Genomic DNA, 18,238 nt, shown 5'->3' with positions numbered 1-18,238 from the left:
ACATAATCTTGGTTTTTCGTTTACCTGTATTGTGCATACTTGTCCAAATAATTGTACGTTGACGTTTTTTTACGATTTTAGATATGGCAAATCCTTGAGGTACACATTGTTTTGTACCAAAAGTGGGTAGTTATATATTCCGATCGGGATTACGGGTTTAAGCATGATGCGTCTATAAATATCATAAAAACAAGAAATATTACCAGATAATGTTATTTTATATTAGTTCCTTACACACACAAAAGAAATATCCAACGAATTATTATGTGTTTGGTGCGGGTTTTTTTCATTTCATACTGGCAAAACACAACGATATATACATGAACGGCACCTGCAAGGCTGCGGTTCACAGTTTTACAACGATCGGAACACTTCGGCCATGGCCGAGTTGTTACGATTGTATTTACGAGGTCTATCGCGAAGCTTTCCGGAGATGGTCGAGTTTTTACGCTTGGTATAATTGTTGCCTGTGTCAGTCAAGGTTCGTTTTATTGGAAGGTAAATCCTGTGTTTTAATGCATTTAATAGTTTAATGCTTGTTTTGTGCAAAATAAATTTGCACTAACACGTTAAAATAATTATGTGTATAACCTTTATTATTTACTTCAAACATAAAGTACTTCTCTTAATACAATTTCAATACCCCCCCCCCCCCGTTTTTGCATAAACCCGTTTAGACGTAAGAAATTGGAAGAATCCCGACTATTTGCATACATGAAGGTAACACTTTATAGGAAAACATCGTAAATTGATATGAAATAAACCTTAATAAAGTGGACAGAATGTGTCCACAAGATCTGAAACAATTTTCGTGACTTAAATTACGTTTTAAAAGGCAAATAAAACAAAGAAATACTTACTATTGAAGCGAACGTGTGGAACACACCCCTGTTGTTTTGCAATTGATTGCAGGAACTAAGGGAAGGAACTCTTTCAATAATACAAAGGATACAGTACAGTATAGTTGTACGCTTAGTTGATATTGAAGATAATTGAGTATTAGTTCAATTTTATATCAAATTGTGTGCAATTCACTTGAAAAATGTATTTACTTTGTGAATGGATTTCCAAAATAACTAATAGGAGAATTATCTTAAGTGTTTTCCGAAAAACCTGGCTATTGCTCTTTGTGAATTTAAATGCCTGAATTTTAACTAACCAGTAGAAAAGGGTTTCTCTTTTGGTAATGAAGAAAGAGACTGTGTTCAATATGTAATAGACAAAAAATAGGCGACGAGTTTCATTTTCTTTTTAAATATAATAATTTCATACATGAAATTCTTAATCATGTTCATCATAATCTTTATCGCTATCCAAACATTTTTAATGGTATGTGTACTGTTAAAACTTAATACTTGATATGCATGGGGCGGCTAAAAAGATCGGGGGGAAAAAGAGTTGTGATACGGTAAAAACTATTTTTAAATGCCATTGATATCATTGCTCGACCGCCCCGCCGAAGATCTGACTTGCCGTCTGATAGAATTCAACAAGAATCAAACAGTTAGTAAGGCAAGTCATATTATTTATCATTGGAGATGTATATCCCATGTTAATACTTTAAACGTTCTTGTAAGAAGTATAACCTTGACCACGGACATAGGACATTCCAGCGCCGTATGCAATATCGTTTTTATCACTGTCTGTTTAGACACGCATTAGCAAAGCCATTCAGTCAACTGACTAGTTATTTTTACAGTCCAATCACGCTTGGATTATAATCTTAAAATAAAATGAGGTCTAAGGTGGTAATTGAATACAGCCCCTTGTACCTTTATCAATAACCATGACGTATCTAACTTACGTTTAGGAGTTTCGATTGAACTAATCTATGAAATACTGGCCAATAGTCTGAATGACTTAGGCATATCTATTATCTAGGGATAAGAATGAGAATGCTATTGAATACTGTCCCCAGCCACCGGAACTTAAAAAAAACCCTCTGTCTTTCAACCTCTGTCTTTCAACCAAGGTGAAGGTGGTTTTAAATATATGCATCTTCGGTACTTACCATTATATTTTTCATGTTTCGTATAATTATGCATATTTATTTTATCATGCTTTATAATTGTATATAATTAATTTATCACTCAATTTACCGTTTGGAAATAAAATCAAATTTCCTATTCATTTTACTCATTTTCCTAGATGTAAAACTGTAAACAATAAGAACAATTATAATGTAAGGATTTATTTAGATATTCCGAATGAAAATCAAATCAAAACGCAAAAACATTAAAAAAATTTTTACAAATGTACGGTTGTATATAATCAAGGACCCCACATAACAAAGAAAACCTTAATGTATAAACGCTCATATAAATACAGAAAATATATATCAATAAAATAGAATTATAAATAAAACGTCATTAATGCCCACCATGCACAGTTCAGTTAAAAATCTGAAAATGATGAACCAAAAATAAGTCATAGAACAAAAGATAATCATCATAATAAACAATTATAATTTTATACTTATTAAACACAAACTAAATGTTAACACGTTAAAGATGAATCCCTTGGTTGAATCAAATGTTGAAGTCTCCATATGCAAATATATAACCAAATTAGAGAAAATCCAAAAAATGCTATAATATTATAAGAAGGCAATTTAAAATTATAAGATATTATTATCAACGGCCGAAAATAACACAATATTTACACAGTTTTACAAATATAGGAAAAATGACAATTGAGCAAATTAAAATTATAAAAAAATGTCAGAAAAAAAACCCATCATGGACAGCTCATTTAGAAATTCATCAACTCTATATAAGTCGTGGATCAACAATAAACAACAACATGGCTTTTAAACACAAATCGGAACATGAACACTTTAAAACCTGAAATACTTGTCGGTAATGTTCATTTTTGGTCTCACTAAAACCTTTTAAAAAATAACATAGTAAAGGAATGATCGGAGGAATGTGTAAAACTGAGGTTATATCTTGAGATCATATTGTCGTATTTTGGCTTCACATTGATATGCATTAACACAAACATTCAGAAAGAGCCGGCATGGTCCTCGGCATGATTCTATTCGGCCACGAGTTTCATCACCACTCTTGTCAGTTCTTTGCTCCGCACCTTGTCCCGCCCCAGCAGGGTTCAGTTACGTAATGCAGCTCCGACCCAACCTCGTCCCTACCAACTCCCCCTTAATCTCAGCAGGGCTCAGTCCGGTCCAGCAGCTCCAAGACTGGGCAAACCTCCGACCCTTCTAATTCGCCAACATCCCCCTACCTCAGCAGGGCTCAGTCAGGTCCCACAGCTCCAAGCTGGCCAAACCCCCGACCCTACCAATTCGCCAACATCCGCCTACCTCAGCGGGGTTCAGTCCGGTTCAGCAGCTCCAAGACTGGCCAAACCCCCGACCCTATCAATTCGCCAACATCCCCCTACCTCAGCAAGGTTCAGTCCGGTCCCGTTGCTCCAAGACTGCACCTTCCTCTGCGCCTAACAGCTTCTCCGCCACGCCTTCAGCACTCTCCTCTGAAATAGCTGTTATGAAAAGAATACACTATGAACTCAAATAAGGCTTGTTCATGCAAGGATACTGAATCAATTATTGTTATTGAAAACAACTACTTTATTTTATAAACGTTCACGATGTGTGCACTGTAATTGCTTTAAACTACTAGTAATCGAAAAACTTTTCAATTATATGAATGAAACATGATATATGCTTAATTTGACCTCGATGGCAAATCAGTTTAGACAAAACGTAAAGAAGCCAGTTTATTACGTTGTTCCATCACATACCTTTTCCCGCCTGTTCATCTGACACAATATCCTTGTCGGAAGATGCGTCCCGGAAAAAGGCGAAATGGACGGCCCCGTACACCAGCAGCACCGCGATGGCAAAAAAACCATAAACCCGAAATGTCCACACCGGCCCGAGGCCCGTCCTGGCGTCAAACAACTGCCCCGTCACCAAACTTCCGATACCTTTGCCTTAAATTGAAACATAGTAAAACTAACAATAACTATCAACATCAAATGAGACTACATTTTCTTGAATTAAATACAAAAAGAAGACGTTGACTGAAAGTTGTTATATGGAGCGTGAAGTACGTGATAGGCAGGTGCTCCGTTATATGAATTAGTTTCAAGATATAATGCAAAAGTCAATTGTAACCACCAGATCCGGGGGAACACCGGGGATAGCCGGGGAAATGGGCCGTGTTTTTACCGTCCAGGTGGCCGCGCAGTGCCGGTGAGTGCGTTGGTCTTGTCCTCGCGCCAAAATAGCGGGGAATGGGCCTGGGGTGCGGGAGCATTTGGCGGGGATTTTACCAGCAGTTCGTTCCCGCAAGGCGGGGATCTTACCCGGGCTTGGCTTGACCGAAAGTCAAAGTCCCCGCTATTCCCCGGACCTGGAGAGGCCGTGGTTACAATTGACTGGTGCATTAACAGAACACCGTACAAGATCTGTACATGTATGTTTATTTTTGTAAAATCAGTGTTCACAGATTTAAAGGAACTCGGTTATGCATCTAAAAACAATAATTGTATCATTATTAAACTCTATGATATCGAAAATGTCGGAAAAATACAGTTATAGTATAAATATTTTTTCATTTTTGTGGTTTGTGAAGTAAAAAAGAAAACCGACCCCGATATCACAAGGCCAGCGAAACTTTAAAAATGAAAGAGGTAGATATTTTTACAGTTCATTGATTACATCACGTGATAATAAAGCTGTAAGTGATTAATATTGTTGTTAATATTTATGCGAAAAACTACAGAAACAAGCTCAGTAGCAAAATGTTTAAACATAAACCCGGTTTAATGGCACTGGGTAAACGCCAAAGAATAATGGATAGTGTGGTCTTTAAAGAGGATACTTGAGAAAACATCAACATTTGCTAAAGGTTTCCAGCTTTTGGTATCTTAGTTTTAACATTCCTTATGATTTGCCACACTTTATTTCGTCATACAAAAAAATGCATTGTACGAAAACATGAGCGTACCCTTAAAATCATTAATATAGTGTATGGTTTATAAGCGAATATCATACCAAATCCGTATAGTAGCCCGCCGACAAGTCCCTGGACGGTGGCGGACATCCCTTCTGGTGTTATCACGCTGGCGTAGGAGGAGGCGGCGGCGTACATGAGTGCGAACGTAAGGCAGTGTAGCAGTTCAACCGGAAGTACGTACCACGGCCCCGGGATTATGGAGTAGCAGAAGAAACGAATGGCGTAGCCAAGACAGGCGATGTGCAGACAAGATATGTGGCCGATACGCTTGATGATTTTACCGGCGAATTGTAGCATGATTATTTCCGGCCCACATTGGAATACAATGCAGAGTCCTAGGATTTTTTGGGATGCGCCTAACATCATGAGATACCAGAATAGAAATGCTTCGATAACACCGTTCATAATACCGTAACATGCCATAGCTATCAGGAACACAACGACTTTGGGATATTTTAACAATCCTAGGATGTTTTTCAAAAATTGTCCACAGTGGATGTTCTCCGACAGTTTTAGGAAGTACCCGACCACGCACGTACATATTGTTAGAGCCAGAAAAATATAGAATGAGACTGAATAGTCAACGTTGTTGCTCTTTTGACTGATAGCGTCCATGATGAACGTTGAAGCGACGGCAAAGAAGATGAAGCCTAAAGTCCCCCAGAGGCGTTGACGGCCCCACAATCCGCGTTTTTCACCTAGAATATCGTATGCTATAGCATCGATAAGACTGATCACAGGGGCAAACACGATGTTGCAGAACAAAAATATCACGAAAAAGATCCAAAATGTCTCGCTTAGTTTGTCATCACTACTGATAGTGCCCATACATTTCTGGCTGATTTCTGGTGTACAGTGTAAGTTGCAGTTGAACACTGTTTCGGATTCACATAAAAGTTGCCAGTAATTGGTGCCGTTGAAAGTCAGATTCTTGAGATCATAATCTGTGCATGTGTGGCCGCTATATGAGCTGTTTCCCACATGAATTTCATTATCGAGTATACCCTTAACGTCACTTTGAAACATGACGTCATGACCGGTATTCACAACACTATCACACGTAGCCTCACTCAACGTCCCAACATCGGCTGTGAAGCACGTGCTGCCTGCCTTAATCGACATCCTGCTCACAGAACACTGAAACTCACATTTTCTTGAAATACCAGTAAGATTATTGGCGACTAGAGCTTGTTTCAAACCCATCTCACAACCATCGTCAGCAAAATTACAATCCCTGATAAAAGAATCGGCTTGTGAACACTGCATGTGGACCGTTATTGCGAGAGCCGAGTTATCAAGCGTTTGCTTCGCGGGTGTCAAAAGCAGAAGATCGTACATGACTCCAGTTAGTAACACACATACGATAAGCACAGCCTTGTGGCGTTGTATCTTGTCAGCCAGAACCCCAATAAGGGGCCGCACGAAAAAGGCGACGAAGGGCATGACCCCGTAGATTATTCCAGTCTCCTCCGCAGACAGTCCCAGTTGGCGCATGTATACCGGGATGAAGGGAAGTAGGGTACCTACACCTTGACAGACAAATAAAGATCACACCTAAGTTTCTTAGTTCGAGGGGCGTCTCGGATAAGTAATATAAAATAGTTTCAGATAATAAAATGCAAATATTTGCATTTCGATAACGTATATAGACTATTGACGTAAAGAAAATTAAAATCAACAATATAATTAACACCAACCTGCCATAAAGAAGAAATACATCAGTTTGACCGGAAGCAGTTGTCTGTTTACTTCTCCACATGGTAAGGCCATCCTTCTGTCTGTTAAAACGTTTGTTGAAACACTAGCTAAGTTAACTAAACACGTGTGTGATTCTTTCTTCACGTCAGTTCCCGGTCCAACATGCCAGAGTTGAGCATTGTTTGAAACTAAAACATATGCAGCTTGAATAGTACTTAGTTAAGTTTCTCTTGATAACTATATGTGACATTCAAATTCGTGCGAGGTATTTCTGTTATGCCTACTTACAGTGATTTATCTGGGCTTATCAGGTTATGTATAACTATCTCGATAGGCAGAATCATTGAATGGCTAAGGTGTAAAATCACTGCGGAAAAGCTAATATGCATTTGTTTAGTGTGTTATCAATTATTAATACGTCTGAATGACCATGACGCCAGAAAGCTTCACATATGTACTGGTACATGTACATGGAATGCCTCGTAGGGAGAATTAAATAACTTACATTGAAAACCAAGGCCTTTTTCCACCACAAATATTTTTGTTTAAATTAGCTGTTGTATACTTACATATTCACTAATCTAAATATAACTGTATAACAGTACATGTATAAACGTAGGCTGCAAAGACACACTGGAGAGGGGACTGGGTACCGGCATAGACTTAGAAAGCGGGTAACGGGGATATGAAATAAGAAATGCATTTTCTGTCCCATCCTTCATCGATCTTCAAATTTATTTTCAACGTTTGGAGTGAAAATGACCAATAATTTAATCATGAGAATGGTTAGGTAGACACTAAAACGTAGTCGTTATCTTGTGACAAAAACAAAAATAGCTGTGTGAGTTGATCTATGATTAAAATAGCTGGTAACAAATAACACATTTACTCTCACCAGCAAATGAGGTGTTTTTATGAAAAAATACTCTTTATGTATATTAGAATTACCAGCGGGCCAGAACTGGGCCTCGAATGACGCGAAAGAAAAGAATATGAGCGATGAAGAGGCTAAGAAAATTGAACCAGTTGAATCAAGAATATACTTTGTCTTCATATTTTCATCCTTCGAAGATTTAAGACCACTATATAAGTGTTCTAAACTTCTATATATTATATAGTTAATTTTCCGAATTGCACTTAACTTGGGAAATAATACTGCTGTCTAGTGTTTCACGACCCTAACACGTCATATAGTATATGATGAACGTTCCACTTGTGTACTAAACAAATAACAACATACACATAATATATTCACGCCACGTAGGAGTAAAGACGATGCGATAACATGTAAAACAATTAGAAAAAGATTAAGTAGTTAAAACTCTTTAAATCACAAACCTTTTAGCTACAAAATAGAAAAGCCAATTGCCTTAACTCTAAGTTTATATGGTATAAATAATATAATGCGACAACCATGTTCGAAAGAAATAGTTCGTTAATCATTGAATCAATACCGACATTACCAATACACTGACAAACTGACATAATTCACTGTTTTCCCTTTACCTGTATTATATTCATTGTAAATTTCGTGTGAAATTAACTGAAACAAATTAGATATAATGTGTCCGAATTATGTGAAAACATTTTTCGTGACTTAAACTATGTTTTAAAAAGCAAATAAAACAAAGAAATACTTACTAATCAAGCGAACGTGTGGAACACACCTGTTGTTTACAATTGATTATAGTAACTAAGGGAACGAACTCCTTTATTAATACACATTTAAAGGACACTGTACAGTAATAGTTGTACGTTATGTTGGTATTGAAATAGCATAAATTCACTCTGATATCGAACTATATAAAAATTCACAGGTATTTTACTTTGTGAATGGATTGCGAAAATAACTAATAAGATAAGTATCTAAAATGTTTTCCGATACACCTAGCTATTGCTCTTGTGAATTTAAACACCTTCAACAATTTTAATTTACCAGTAGAAAATTCGATTGCTTTTATGGTATTTAATATAAACTGAGTACACAAAGTATTAAATAGACAAGAAATAGGCGACGATCGCGAGTTTCATTATATTTTTAAATGAAATCATTTTATACACGTAAACATGTTCATAATGATCTTAGGCTATCCAATATTTTGAACTTTAGAAATATTGTGTGTACTGTTAAAAACTTCAAACTTGATAGCATTGAACAGTAAAGAAAATCAGAAAAAAATACGGTATTTTTTTTTTTTTTTGAATTATTGCATTACTCGTTTGCCCCGCCAATGATCTGGTCCTAGTTTCTCAATGATCTGGACTTAGTTTCTCAATGATCTGGTCCTAGTTTCTCAATGATTTGGTCCTAGTTTCTCAATGATCTGGTCCTAGTTTCTCAATGATCTCAATGATCTGGTCTTAGTTTCTCAATGATCTGGTCCTAGTTTCTCAATGATATGGTCTTAGTTTCTCAATGATCTGGTCCTAGTTTCTCAATGATCTGGTCCTAGTTTCTCAATGATCTGGTCCTAGTTTCTCAATGATCTGGTCCTAGTTTCTCGAATCATCTTAAATCATTTTTTACAGGATTAAAGCTGCACTCCCTCAGATAGACCGTTTTGACAACTTTTTTTATTTTTTGTTTTGTAATGAGCCAGTTGTGCGTAAATATCTGCAAACCAGTGATATAAGACTGCTGACAAAAGATCAGATTGCAGATTTTCATATTCCCGTTCGAAAATTATTGTTTTATGGCTAAAAGAGTTACTAACGATTTAAGAAAAATGCATAAAACATCTTTTTTTATATAAATAAGAAAATCTGCGATCTGATCTTTTGTCAGCAGTTTTATATCACAGTTATCACTGGCGTAAATTGGCTCGTTCCAAGACAAAAAAATAAAGAAGTTGTCAAAACGTTCAATCTGTGAGAATGCAGCTTTAGCTAAGCTCACTATTTTTGTTTTAGTACAATTTTGTGTTATAATAACAATCTGAAGTGTTTTTAGACTTTAAATGAACTTTTTTTGTGATAATCACGATTACCTACTTTTTATTTCGAAAAATCAAGGTTAAGTTAGATAAATGGATAAATTAAATAAGCTACAAATCTGATTAATATCAAGAAGTTTCGATAATTGGAGCTTGATTCTCTGTCAAAGCAAACTCACCCAATTACTAAGGCAAGTCATATTATTTACCATTGGACATTAACATCCCATTTTAACACTTTAAACGCTTTTTCTTATCACCACACTTATTACGAGAGTAAATCCACCCCTATGCTGATCTTAAAGTTTTTGCATAGAAACCAAGGAATTAACGTTAAAAATCCCGGCCATCTTATCTCCCGCCTAGCGAATAAGTAAATACGGATAGATAAATGTATGTATATAAAAGAACAACACGTCTTTTCTGTGAATGAAAGTACTAAATCGCTGTTATTTGATCATCAAAGATCTCTATCAAAGGTTCTAATAGAAATTAAAAGCTGAAAAATAATTGAAATAAATTGGAAAAATCGGCGTTCTTTGCAATTCGAGAGAAGCATTCGATTGTTCTTCGCCTGGAATTAAACATGGAATAACTTTTTCATACTTCATTTTGTTCCTTGTTATTTGAATCTAATGCAAGATTTTAGTGATACTCTTTAAATAGTTTTACAAATAATAGAGGGCATGGACAAAGCCATCAAACCAAAGGTCGGTTGTTGTCAGAGGCCGATCTGTACTGGTATATTGTTTGTGTGTCTTATCGGTGGGATAGCAGCTGTCGTCTGCGTCACGTTCCTCTCACCGGATGTGAGAGGCCCAACACCACCGCCGCCACCAGCGCCACTGGAATGGTGGCAGAAAACCATCATATACCAGGTCTACCCCAGGTCCTTCAAGGATAGCAACGATGACGGCGTTGGAGATCTAAGAGGTTGGATCCGTTTTTGTTCAGTTTTTTTCCTCGCATGACAGCTTGGGACATAGTCTAATTCCGATTCAAAAATGATATATCTGAATGTCTTCATGGCATCTTTGATGTCATGGAAGACATATTGAAATTGAATAATAGAAATATCTTTGCGACATGTGTAAATAGGAAATTGAGACGATAAAATGTTTATTTATTAAATATCATTTCCAGAATACTCTGACATGTGCGCGCACGACCCCGCATCGGAAAACATTTTGCTTTAAACCTCTGCATTTCTCATTGAATATTTGTATCGTTAAAGACAAACTCACTAAATGTTTATACATAAAAAGGTTAAATGAAATGACCTATTTTAGATAGATAAAATCCTAGATTGTCCCGTTAGTCTGCTTTCAGATAAGTAGATTTGTTTGCATTTTATATATATTTGAAAGACATATAGCAGTTAAAATAAAAAAAATCGGAGGGGCCTCAACGGATGTAACCCCTCTTAAATTGCCTGGGCTTGCCCTTTTTCTAATCAAACTCCACTTCAGGTGTCATCGAGAAACTTGACTACTTCCGGTACCTGGGAGTAGGGGCCGTGTGGTTGAGTCCTTTCTTCACGTCCCCAATGCGCGACTTCGGATATGACGTTTCCAACTACACCGAGGTCGATGCTATCTTTGGAAACATGACAGACTTTGAGGAACTCATGACCGAGGCGCATGAACGGGGTTTGTAAAATTAGGCAAATGCAAATCAATCTTGCCCAGAGTGAAATCTGAACGTCTAATGTGCGTGTTAAACAGCAGTTAGGGGCCATGTATGTTACACTGCATGCGTACATTATGGGCTCAGTTTGCTGCCATTGTACATATGTATACTACAGTCGAACCTCGTTGGCTCGAATTCGATTCGCTCAAATACCTCGCTGGCTCGAACTGGATGTTAAGGACCGACTTTTTTCTATTAAATGTTATATTACCGCTTGGCTCGAATTTCCTGGGGCTCAAGGTATTTTCACCGGTCCCTGGGAGTTCGAGCCAATGGGGTTCGACTCTATTAGTTAGGATTTTAACTCTTCAAATTTACTAGTTTGTAATAGCCTTCTCAATGATCTGATCTGAACTGATCCACGATGGTAAGTTTACAATCACAGGTAATGGAGTGGGAGTTCCCTTCATTATAGGCATTAAAATCATAATCGACTTCGTCCCAAACCACACAAGTAACGAGAGTGCATGGTTCGAGGCGAGCCGGCGGTCAGAGGAGCCTTACAAGGACTTTTATGTCTGGAACAATGGGACCCTCCTGGAAAATGGCACACGTGTTCCGCCTAACAACTGGGTAAGCATAATGAAATGGAGTACAATTAAGAGAGAACACCCCTTTTATAAACACTTTTAAAACATGTCTCGTGAAAGCTTGAGTTTGAACTTTTCAGTTTACACATGCTATGGTTACTCCGCTCCGTACCCATTCGGAACTCCTCGGCCATTGTTATCGAAAACAACCTCGGATGTATGCCGGTACATCAGTTGAAGTAGTTCGTAAATTTTTGAATTATATCATTAATCAAATGTTGTGTTTAAGAGTTGTATTTATTGATCTAAGTTTTAAATTGATTGCTAGTGAAGTGAATTATTGCAAACATAATTAAGATTCCTAAGAGTTACGTCATAAAGTTTAACTGCTAAATAAAATTACTACGCGATCTACTTGCAGCGGACTTAAACGTACCACTTTTTGAGTATGTAAACCGTCCAAATACATCCGAGGTTGTTTTCGATAAAAATGGCCGAGGAGCTCCGAATGGCTCCGTACCCTCTTTAAATGCTTAGGGGTGCTAAATTGCGGAAGTTTATATAAGATGAACGTAAATGAATAGATTGGGAAACATTATCAAATCAAAAATTAAGTCATATGACAAATGATTACAATAATTTTGTATCATAATTATCCTAGCGAGGTTTCTTCTGAACATTTTGAATTTTTTGTCGTTATATCGTCAATGTGTTAAACAGCAGAGCGCATGTTTTTTCCGAGTGCAACAAAATGCCACCCAAAATCTCAGCAAATTATTTGGCAAATGTTTACGTTTGTTGTATTTCTGTATAATGCAGAAGAGCGTATTTGAAGGCACGGCCTGGCAGTGGGATGAGGCCCGTCAGGCGTACTATTATCACGCGTTCCTTGCTTCACAGCCGGACCTCAACTACAGAAACCATGCTGTCAGGGAACATATAAAGGTATTTTTTCGCGGGTTGTCCGTTGTATCTAGTATGACTATCCAAGTGTTTTTAGTGTCGAGTACACTTGTAAACGGTAGCTAAAACTCTCCGATAGAAGAATAAAAGCTCAAAGATAACTTTAAAGCTGTACTCTCACAGATTGAACGTTTTGACAACTTTTTTAATTCTGTCTTGGAACGAGCCAATTTATGCGAAAATGCATGGAAACCATGTATATAAGACTGCTGACAAAAAATATTTAAGTTCAAAAATGGATGTTTTATGCATTGCGTTAGTAACGGTTTAAGCCACTAACGGGTTAAGCCATAAAACATCATTTTTCTAACGGAAAAATGAAAATAAACGATCTGTTCTTTTGTCAGCAGTCTTTTATCATTGTTTTGCAGATATTTACGCAAAAATTTGCTCTTTCCAAGACAAAAAATAAAAAAGTTGTAAAAACGGTATATCTGTGAAATCGCAGCTTTAAGGCATTAATTACACTCAGTTGTTGATGAAATAAGTTCGGGGGGGGGGGGGGGGGGGGGGAGGTATTAAGCACATTTGGTATAAAAAAATACATATTCGTACTCCCACAAACACATTTGTAAATAACATTAATTCTATTTTCTAGACACGATTTCACTGGTGTAATGCATCACTATGCCTTATCTTTTTTGGCAGGAAGTGTTAAAGTTCTGGTTACAGAAAGGAGTGGACGGGTTCCGGATTGACGCAATCCCGCATCTGTTTGAGATCGAGGACCAGTCCATGGATGAACCTTTAGGAGCGGTACGTTAACGCATTTGAAATGTGCACGTCAAATTACACGAGCAGTATGCAAAATGTTATATATGTACTTCTTTATGTTATCTGACAATGATCAACCGTTTTATCATCTTTTACGAATCAATAGAACGCTATTTCATATTTTTTACAAGTTTATCATGTACCATCAAAATCGTTTTCAATAAATATAAAAAATACGAAAAAAAATAAAAAAGATATGATGTTCCTTTTTGGCAGACCAACGGTTTCGATCCAAACCTCCACAAATATATAAAGAACCAGCCAGAAATATTTGATGTTGTCCGAGAATGGAGGTCCATATTGGATGGGTTTGGAGGAGACAGGTACGTGTGAAAACAACAGGTTTAATATGCATAACAGTAAAATGTTGACGACATTCTGAATGATACAAAGAAACAGTATTCTTCTTATTCGAACACATGCACTTGGGTTAAGGAGCTATGTTTAATGTGCATTGTGACTGAACACTTATTCATGGTATAACTCAACGCCTTAACTTTTTTTATCCTTCACTTCGTCAGTGTTTATTTAGTAAAAAAGGATAACATAGAGTAAAAAGGTCTTAATTCTAATCTACGTTTTCTTGCAGATTCCTATTGGCGGAGACAGTTGGTATCCCCCAGGAGGCCCGGATGCAGTATTACGAGGCGGGTTCCGTGCCATTCTTCTTCGATCTAATCCCACTGGGGGGAAAGGCCTCACCCTGTACTAAATCCCTGGCCAGCTGCTTCATGGAAACCATTAGAGATGGCGTCAACATCTCGTCGGGGCAGTGGCCAAACTTTGTTGTAATAGTTTTAACTTGCATGTGCATCTATGCTATACAATTTTAAAATTACTATATATTTGTTTTATAGTTCACGACTTAAGTTCCTCTCAAACCCTTGTCAATTTTTACTTAAAAAGCATCCACGGAAAAGAAAACCGAAAAAACGGATCGGAGTGATAGCTTGGTTTCCAAGCACCATTATATTTCTGATAGGCAGAAGTTGTCACTGGACCTGTTTTTGACCAGTATATCTAATGACAGATCGGTAACCACGACAACCCGCGGATTGCTGACCGTATGGGTATCCAGTACGTGGATGCCTTGAACATGATTCTGCTCACACTTCCGGGAACCCCCACAACCTACTACGGCGAGGAACTGGGCATGCACGGGGGAGACTACCGGGGACTCCCACCGAAAGACCCATACGCCATCACTTCCAACAATCCGGTAGGGTATGCTGAAAGTGTTTTCAATTATGACGTCCACGAATGATTCCACGAAAACACCAATATTACATTCATTTAATTTCATTTAATAGCTATGGTTTATTGGTTACGGGTGTTTTGTTTTGTAGCGAGAAAAAATTATGTACATTATCTAATCTAGATTATACCAATATTTTGAATCCCTAACTACCGGTTGAACATTCTAGTAGTTAAGGTTGCTATGTTTATTGTTTTTAAAGCTTATTTATTTAATGAAGATTATGAAATAAGTTATTAATTATTATTAACATTATATTGATAACTCTCTGTTAAGGCGAGAGTGTGATCTTGCGTTTTGGGGGAAATCGGAGTATCCGGAAGAAACTCACTCGTCCGGTTTCAGGCAGGTCGGGAATCGAACCCGAAACGTCTTGGTGAGAATAATAAGTGCTAATGACTGCACTAACCCATTGTCGGCAACCACGGCACTTAATTCAGTTATATATAAGCGAAGCAATTAACGTTGTATTGTATGGGGTGTTTCCGACGATGGCACTTACCATACAACCTAAAGTCATAGTTATGCACCAGTCACTTGTAACCCCCCCCCCCCCCCAGATCCGGGGGTATACCGGGGATAGCCGGGGAAAAGGGCCGTGTTTTTATTTTCCAGGTGGCCCCGCAGAGCCGGGTGACCGCGGTGGTTTTGTCTTAGCGCCTACTTTAGCTGAGATTGGGCCTTATATAGAGTCTCTGGGGTGCGGGGGCATTTGGCTGGGGTTTTACCATCAGTTCGAAAGTCAAAATCCCCGCTATTCCCCGGACCTAGGGGGGGGGGGGGCGTGGTTACAATTGACTGGTGCATTATTATGTAACATAAACAGAACATTGAGCATTGAAAATAGTCGCTTTTCAATCCTTGTTTATTCTTTTGATTAAATATCAATTACAGGATAACTCGCGAGACTCTGAGCGGAATCCAATGCAGTGGGACAGCACTTTATATGCGGGCTTCACGAAAAGTCATACACCCTGGCTTCCCTTCACCTCTGTCACAAATATGTCGGTCGTCAACGTAAAGGTAACTTTTGGAAAACATAGGTGTGAGAGTGCACAGTATTGCTTTTGAATGTATTGATTTTAAGTGTATTGATATTAAGAATACTGGTATTTAGTGTACATTGTATATTGGTATTGATGAATCTGATATTGGGGTAGCCACAATAATGCGCGTATAGGGAACGTTTTTTAACATTTAGATATTTATTGTGTTCCCTATAACGTAGAGTCGCCAACACAAAAATCGCCAAAGACTCGGCTGTTTATATGGACTTATATTGGGGAGATTGCTGATGAGGGTGTCTGTTTTGGGAATATTCATATTGCCGGTAATACTAATGAGGAAAAGGAGTGTAAAGTTATATCAAGTGTATTGATATTGGAGATCGGGGGTATTTGTTTTCAATGTATATTGATAATGAGGATATTGAGGGTTTGGATATCCATATTTGAAATGTTGGTATTAAGGAAAGTGGTATTGATAATGAGAGTATTTTGAGGGTATGGATATTGGTGGTATTGATAAAAGGAGTAATGATAAGTATCATTGAGTATTCGATTATTACTATGGGGGTATTTATATCGAAATTTCTAATATTAAGGTATTGGTATTAAGTGTATTCGGGATATTGATATCCAGAGTATTGATATTAATTGAATTGCTAAAGAAGATACATATATTAGGAATTATGATGTTAAAAGTATTGATATTGAGTGTAGGGGTATTGGGGATAGTGATATATGGGATATTGATATTGACTGTACTGATATTCGGTATATTGATATTGAGGGTATTGATAATGAAGTATTGAAGCAAAGGGCATTAATATTGTTGATGTGGATATTGATATTTGGGAAATTGACCTAGAGTATATTGATATTGGATATATTGACATTGAGTGTGTTGATATTGGGAAACAATGATATCAAGGACATTGATGATATGATATTGATGCTGGAGGTATTGATATTAAGTCTATTCATATTTGGTGTTTTTATATTGTGTGTCGATAATGGGGATATTGATATTGAAACTTATTTGTACATGAGGGTAGTGAAATTGACTGTATTAATAAGTGAAATATTCGTCTTAAGAGTATTGATGTTGGTGATATTGATATAGGGAAAATTACTATTGAGTGTATTGCTATTGGAGATGTTGAAAGTGAGTGTAATGATATTGAGTGAAATGATAGTTAATGTATTTAGTTTGTGCTCATTGATTTTGTTGATACCGATTTTGATTGTAAAGCCGTTGAGTGTTTTTAAATTTGAGATATTGATATTTTGTTTATTGAAATTAGGGATATTGTTATTAAATGTATTGATATTAGGGGGTGTTGATATCGCGGATATTGATATTAATTGTATTGATATTATGGGTATTGATACTGACTGTCTTGTTATTTGGGATATTGGTTTTGAGGATATTGATATCAAGTGTATTGATAATAAGAATATTGAAATTTTAGTTATCCATTTTGAGTGTATTGATATTTGGGATATTGATATTGAGTTTTTTGAATGTAAATGTTTGGGTATTAGGAGTATTTATAGGGTGTGTATTGATATTGGGGATATTGGTAGTAGTTATATTGACGGTATTTGTAATGGGAGTAATTTTATCTAGCTTGTTGATATTGAATGTATTTATATTTGGTGAATTGGTATTGGAGAATAAAACATTGTATTTTAGAAAGAGAATGCAACAGAAGGGTCCAGTTTGCTCCTGTATAAAGAGCTGGCTTCACTTAGACAGAATCCGGCGTTCATGAACAGCAAGATAGGTAAGGCCGTGAACGTCTATGTATATGCAGTATTTTTTTTCTTCTTCAGTTAAAGCGCAGTTAATTAGATATATACAGTAATACGGTACGATTTTATTATTTCTGAATCCATTTCAAGAATCCATGTGTATTTTAGATATACCGGACGGTGATTTGAATGAACAAGTACTCATGTACGGCCGGGGAACGACGCGCGGGGAACGCTATCTCGTTATGGCATTCCTTGGCAATGCCACAAGCAAGCAACTAAATGCCTCGTCATGGGGTTTGCAGGGCAAAGTTGTGTTCGCCACGAAATTGGGCCGCCGGGACCACATGGTCAAGCTCAATAACGTGACATTGAACCAGGGGGAGGGGCTTGTTGTGCACCTGGAGGAGGTCGAATTGCAGGCTTAAAATATTGAAAGAAGGGCTGTGCCGATTGATGGCTAGTGGAGTTGTGTTGTGTGTAGATTGATGGATTATCGAGGTGGGTGTGTGGGTGTGTTTTAGATAACTATATAATTATATCCAACATTTGATAGAGTACGGATGATTTTAAAAGTAAAAAGAATGTGTCACTACCTCATTGTGTATGCGTGCGTGCGTGCGTGCGTGCGTGTATGTGTGTATGTGTGTGTGTGTGT

At 37.3% G+C, this 18,238-nt stretch overlaps 2 protein-coding genes across 2 annotated transcripts; one reads left to right on the top strand and one right to left on the bottom strand.

Moving 5' to 3' along the window:
- Positions 1-2,194: 2,194 nt before the first annotated feature.
- On the bottom strand, positions 2,195-8,478 carry LOC128229375 (major facilitator superfamily domain-containing protein 6-A-like). The gene is made up of 5 exons (XM_052941260.1): positions 8,322-8,478; positions 6,680-6,868; positions 5,021-6,511; positions 3,763-3,954; positions 2,195-3,501 (listed from the first exon to the last, which is right to left on the bottom strand). The coding sequence occupies exons 2-5, from the start codon at positions 6,750-6,752 to the stop codon at positions 3,404-3,406; spliced, it is 1,854 nt and encodes a 617-aa protein (XP_052797220.1). The 5' UTR covers positions 6,753-6,868; positions 8,322-8,478; the 3' UTR covers positions 2,195-3,403.
- Positions 8,479-10,179: 1,701 nt separating this feature from the next.
- LOC128228769 (maltase A3-like) lies at positions 10,180-18,238 on the top strand. The gene is made up of 11 exons (XM_052940267.1): positions 10,180-10,546; positions 11,083-11,262; positions 11,718-11,875; positions 12,652-12,777; positions 13,444-13,551; positions 13,786-13,892; positions 14,159-14,357; positions 14,600-14,788; positions 15,719-15,847; positions 17,522-17,612; positions 17,749-18,238. Exons 1-11 carry the CDS (start codon positions 10,300-10,302, stop codon positions 18,006-18,008), a joined length of 1,794 nt encoding a protein of 597 aa, XP_052796227.1. The 5' UTR covers positions 10,180-10,299; the 3' UTR covers positions 18,009-18,238.

This window comes from Mya arenaria, chromosome 3, assembly GCF_026914265.1.
Source record: "Mya arenaria isolate MELC-2E11 chromosome 3, ASM2691426v1".
Classification (NCBI taxonomy): domain Eukaryota; kingdom Metazoa; phylum Mollusca; class Bivalvia; order Myida; family Myidae; genus Mya; species Mya arenaria.
This window is presented reverse-complemented; position numbering and strand designations above follow the sequence as displayed.

Excerpts from the sequence above, each read along its gene's own strand:
- LOC128229375 (XM_052941260.1), bottom strand. The coding sequence starts at position 6,752 with ATGGCCTTACCATGTGGAGAAGTAAACAGACAACTGCTTCCGGTCAAA. Across the intron at positions 3,955-5,020 it reads CGGGCTACTATACGGATTTG|GCAAAGGTATCGGAAGTTTG; the intron begins GTATGATATTCG and ends TTTCAATTTAAG. Across the intron at positions 3,502-3,762 it reads AGATGAACAGGCGGGAAAAG|CTATTTCAGAGGAGAGTGCT; the intron begins GTATGTGATGGA and ends TTTTCATAACAG.
- LOC128228769 (XM_052940267.1), top strand. The coding sequence starts at position 10,300 with ATGGACAAAGCCATCAAACCAAAGGTCGGTTGTTGTCAGAGGCCGATC. Across the intron at positions 11,876-12,651 it reads GTGTTCCGCCTAACAACTGG|AAGAGCGTATTTGAAGGCAC; the intron begins GTAAGCATAATG and ends TGTATAATGCAG. Across the intron at positions 15,848-17,521 it reads TGTCGGTCGTCAACGTAAAG|AAAGAGAATGCAACAGAAGG; the intron begins GTAACTTTTGGA and ends ATTGTATTTTAG.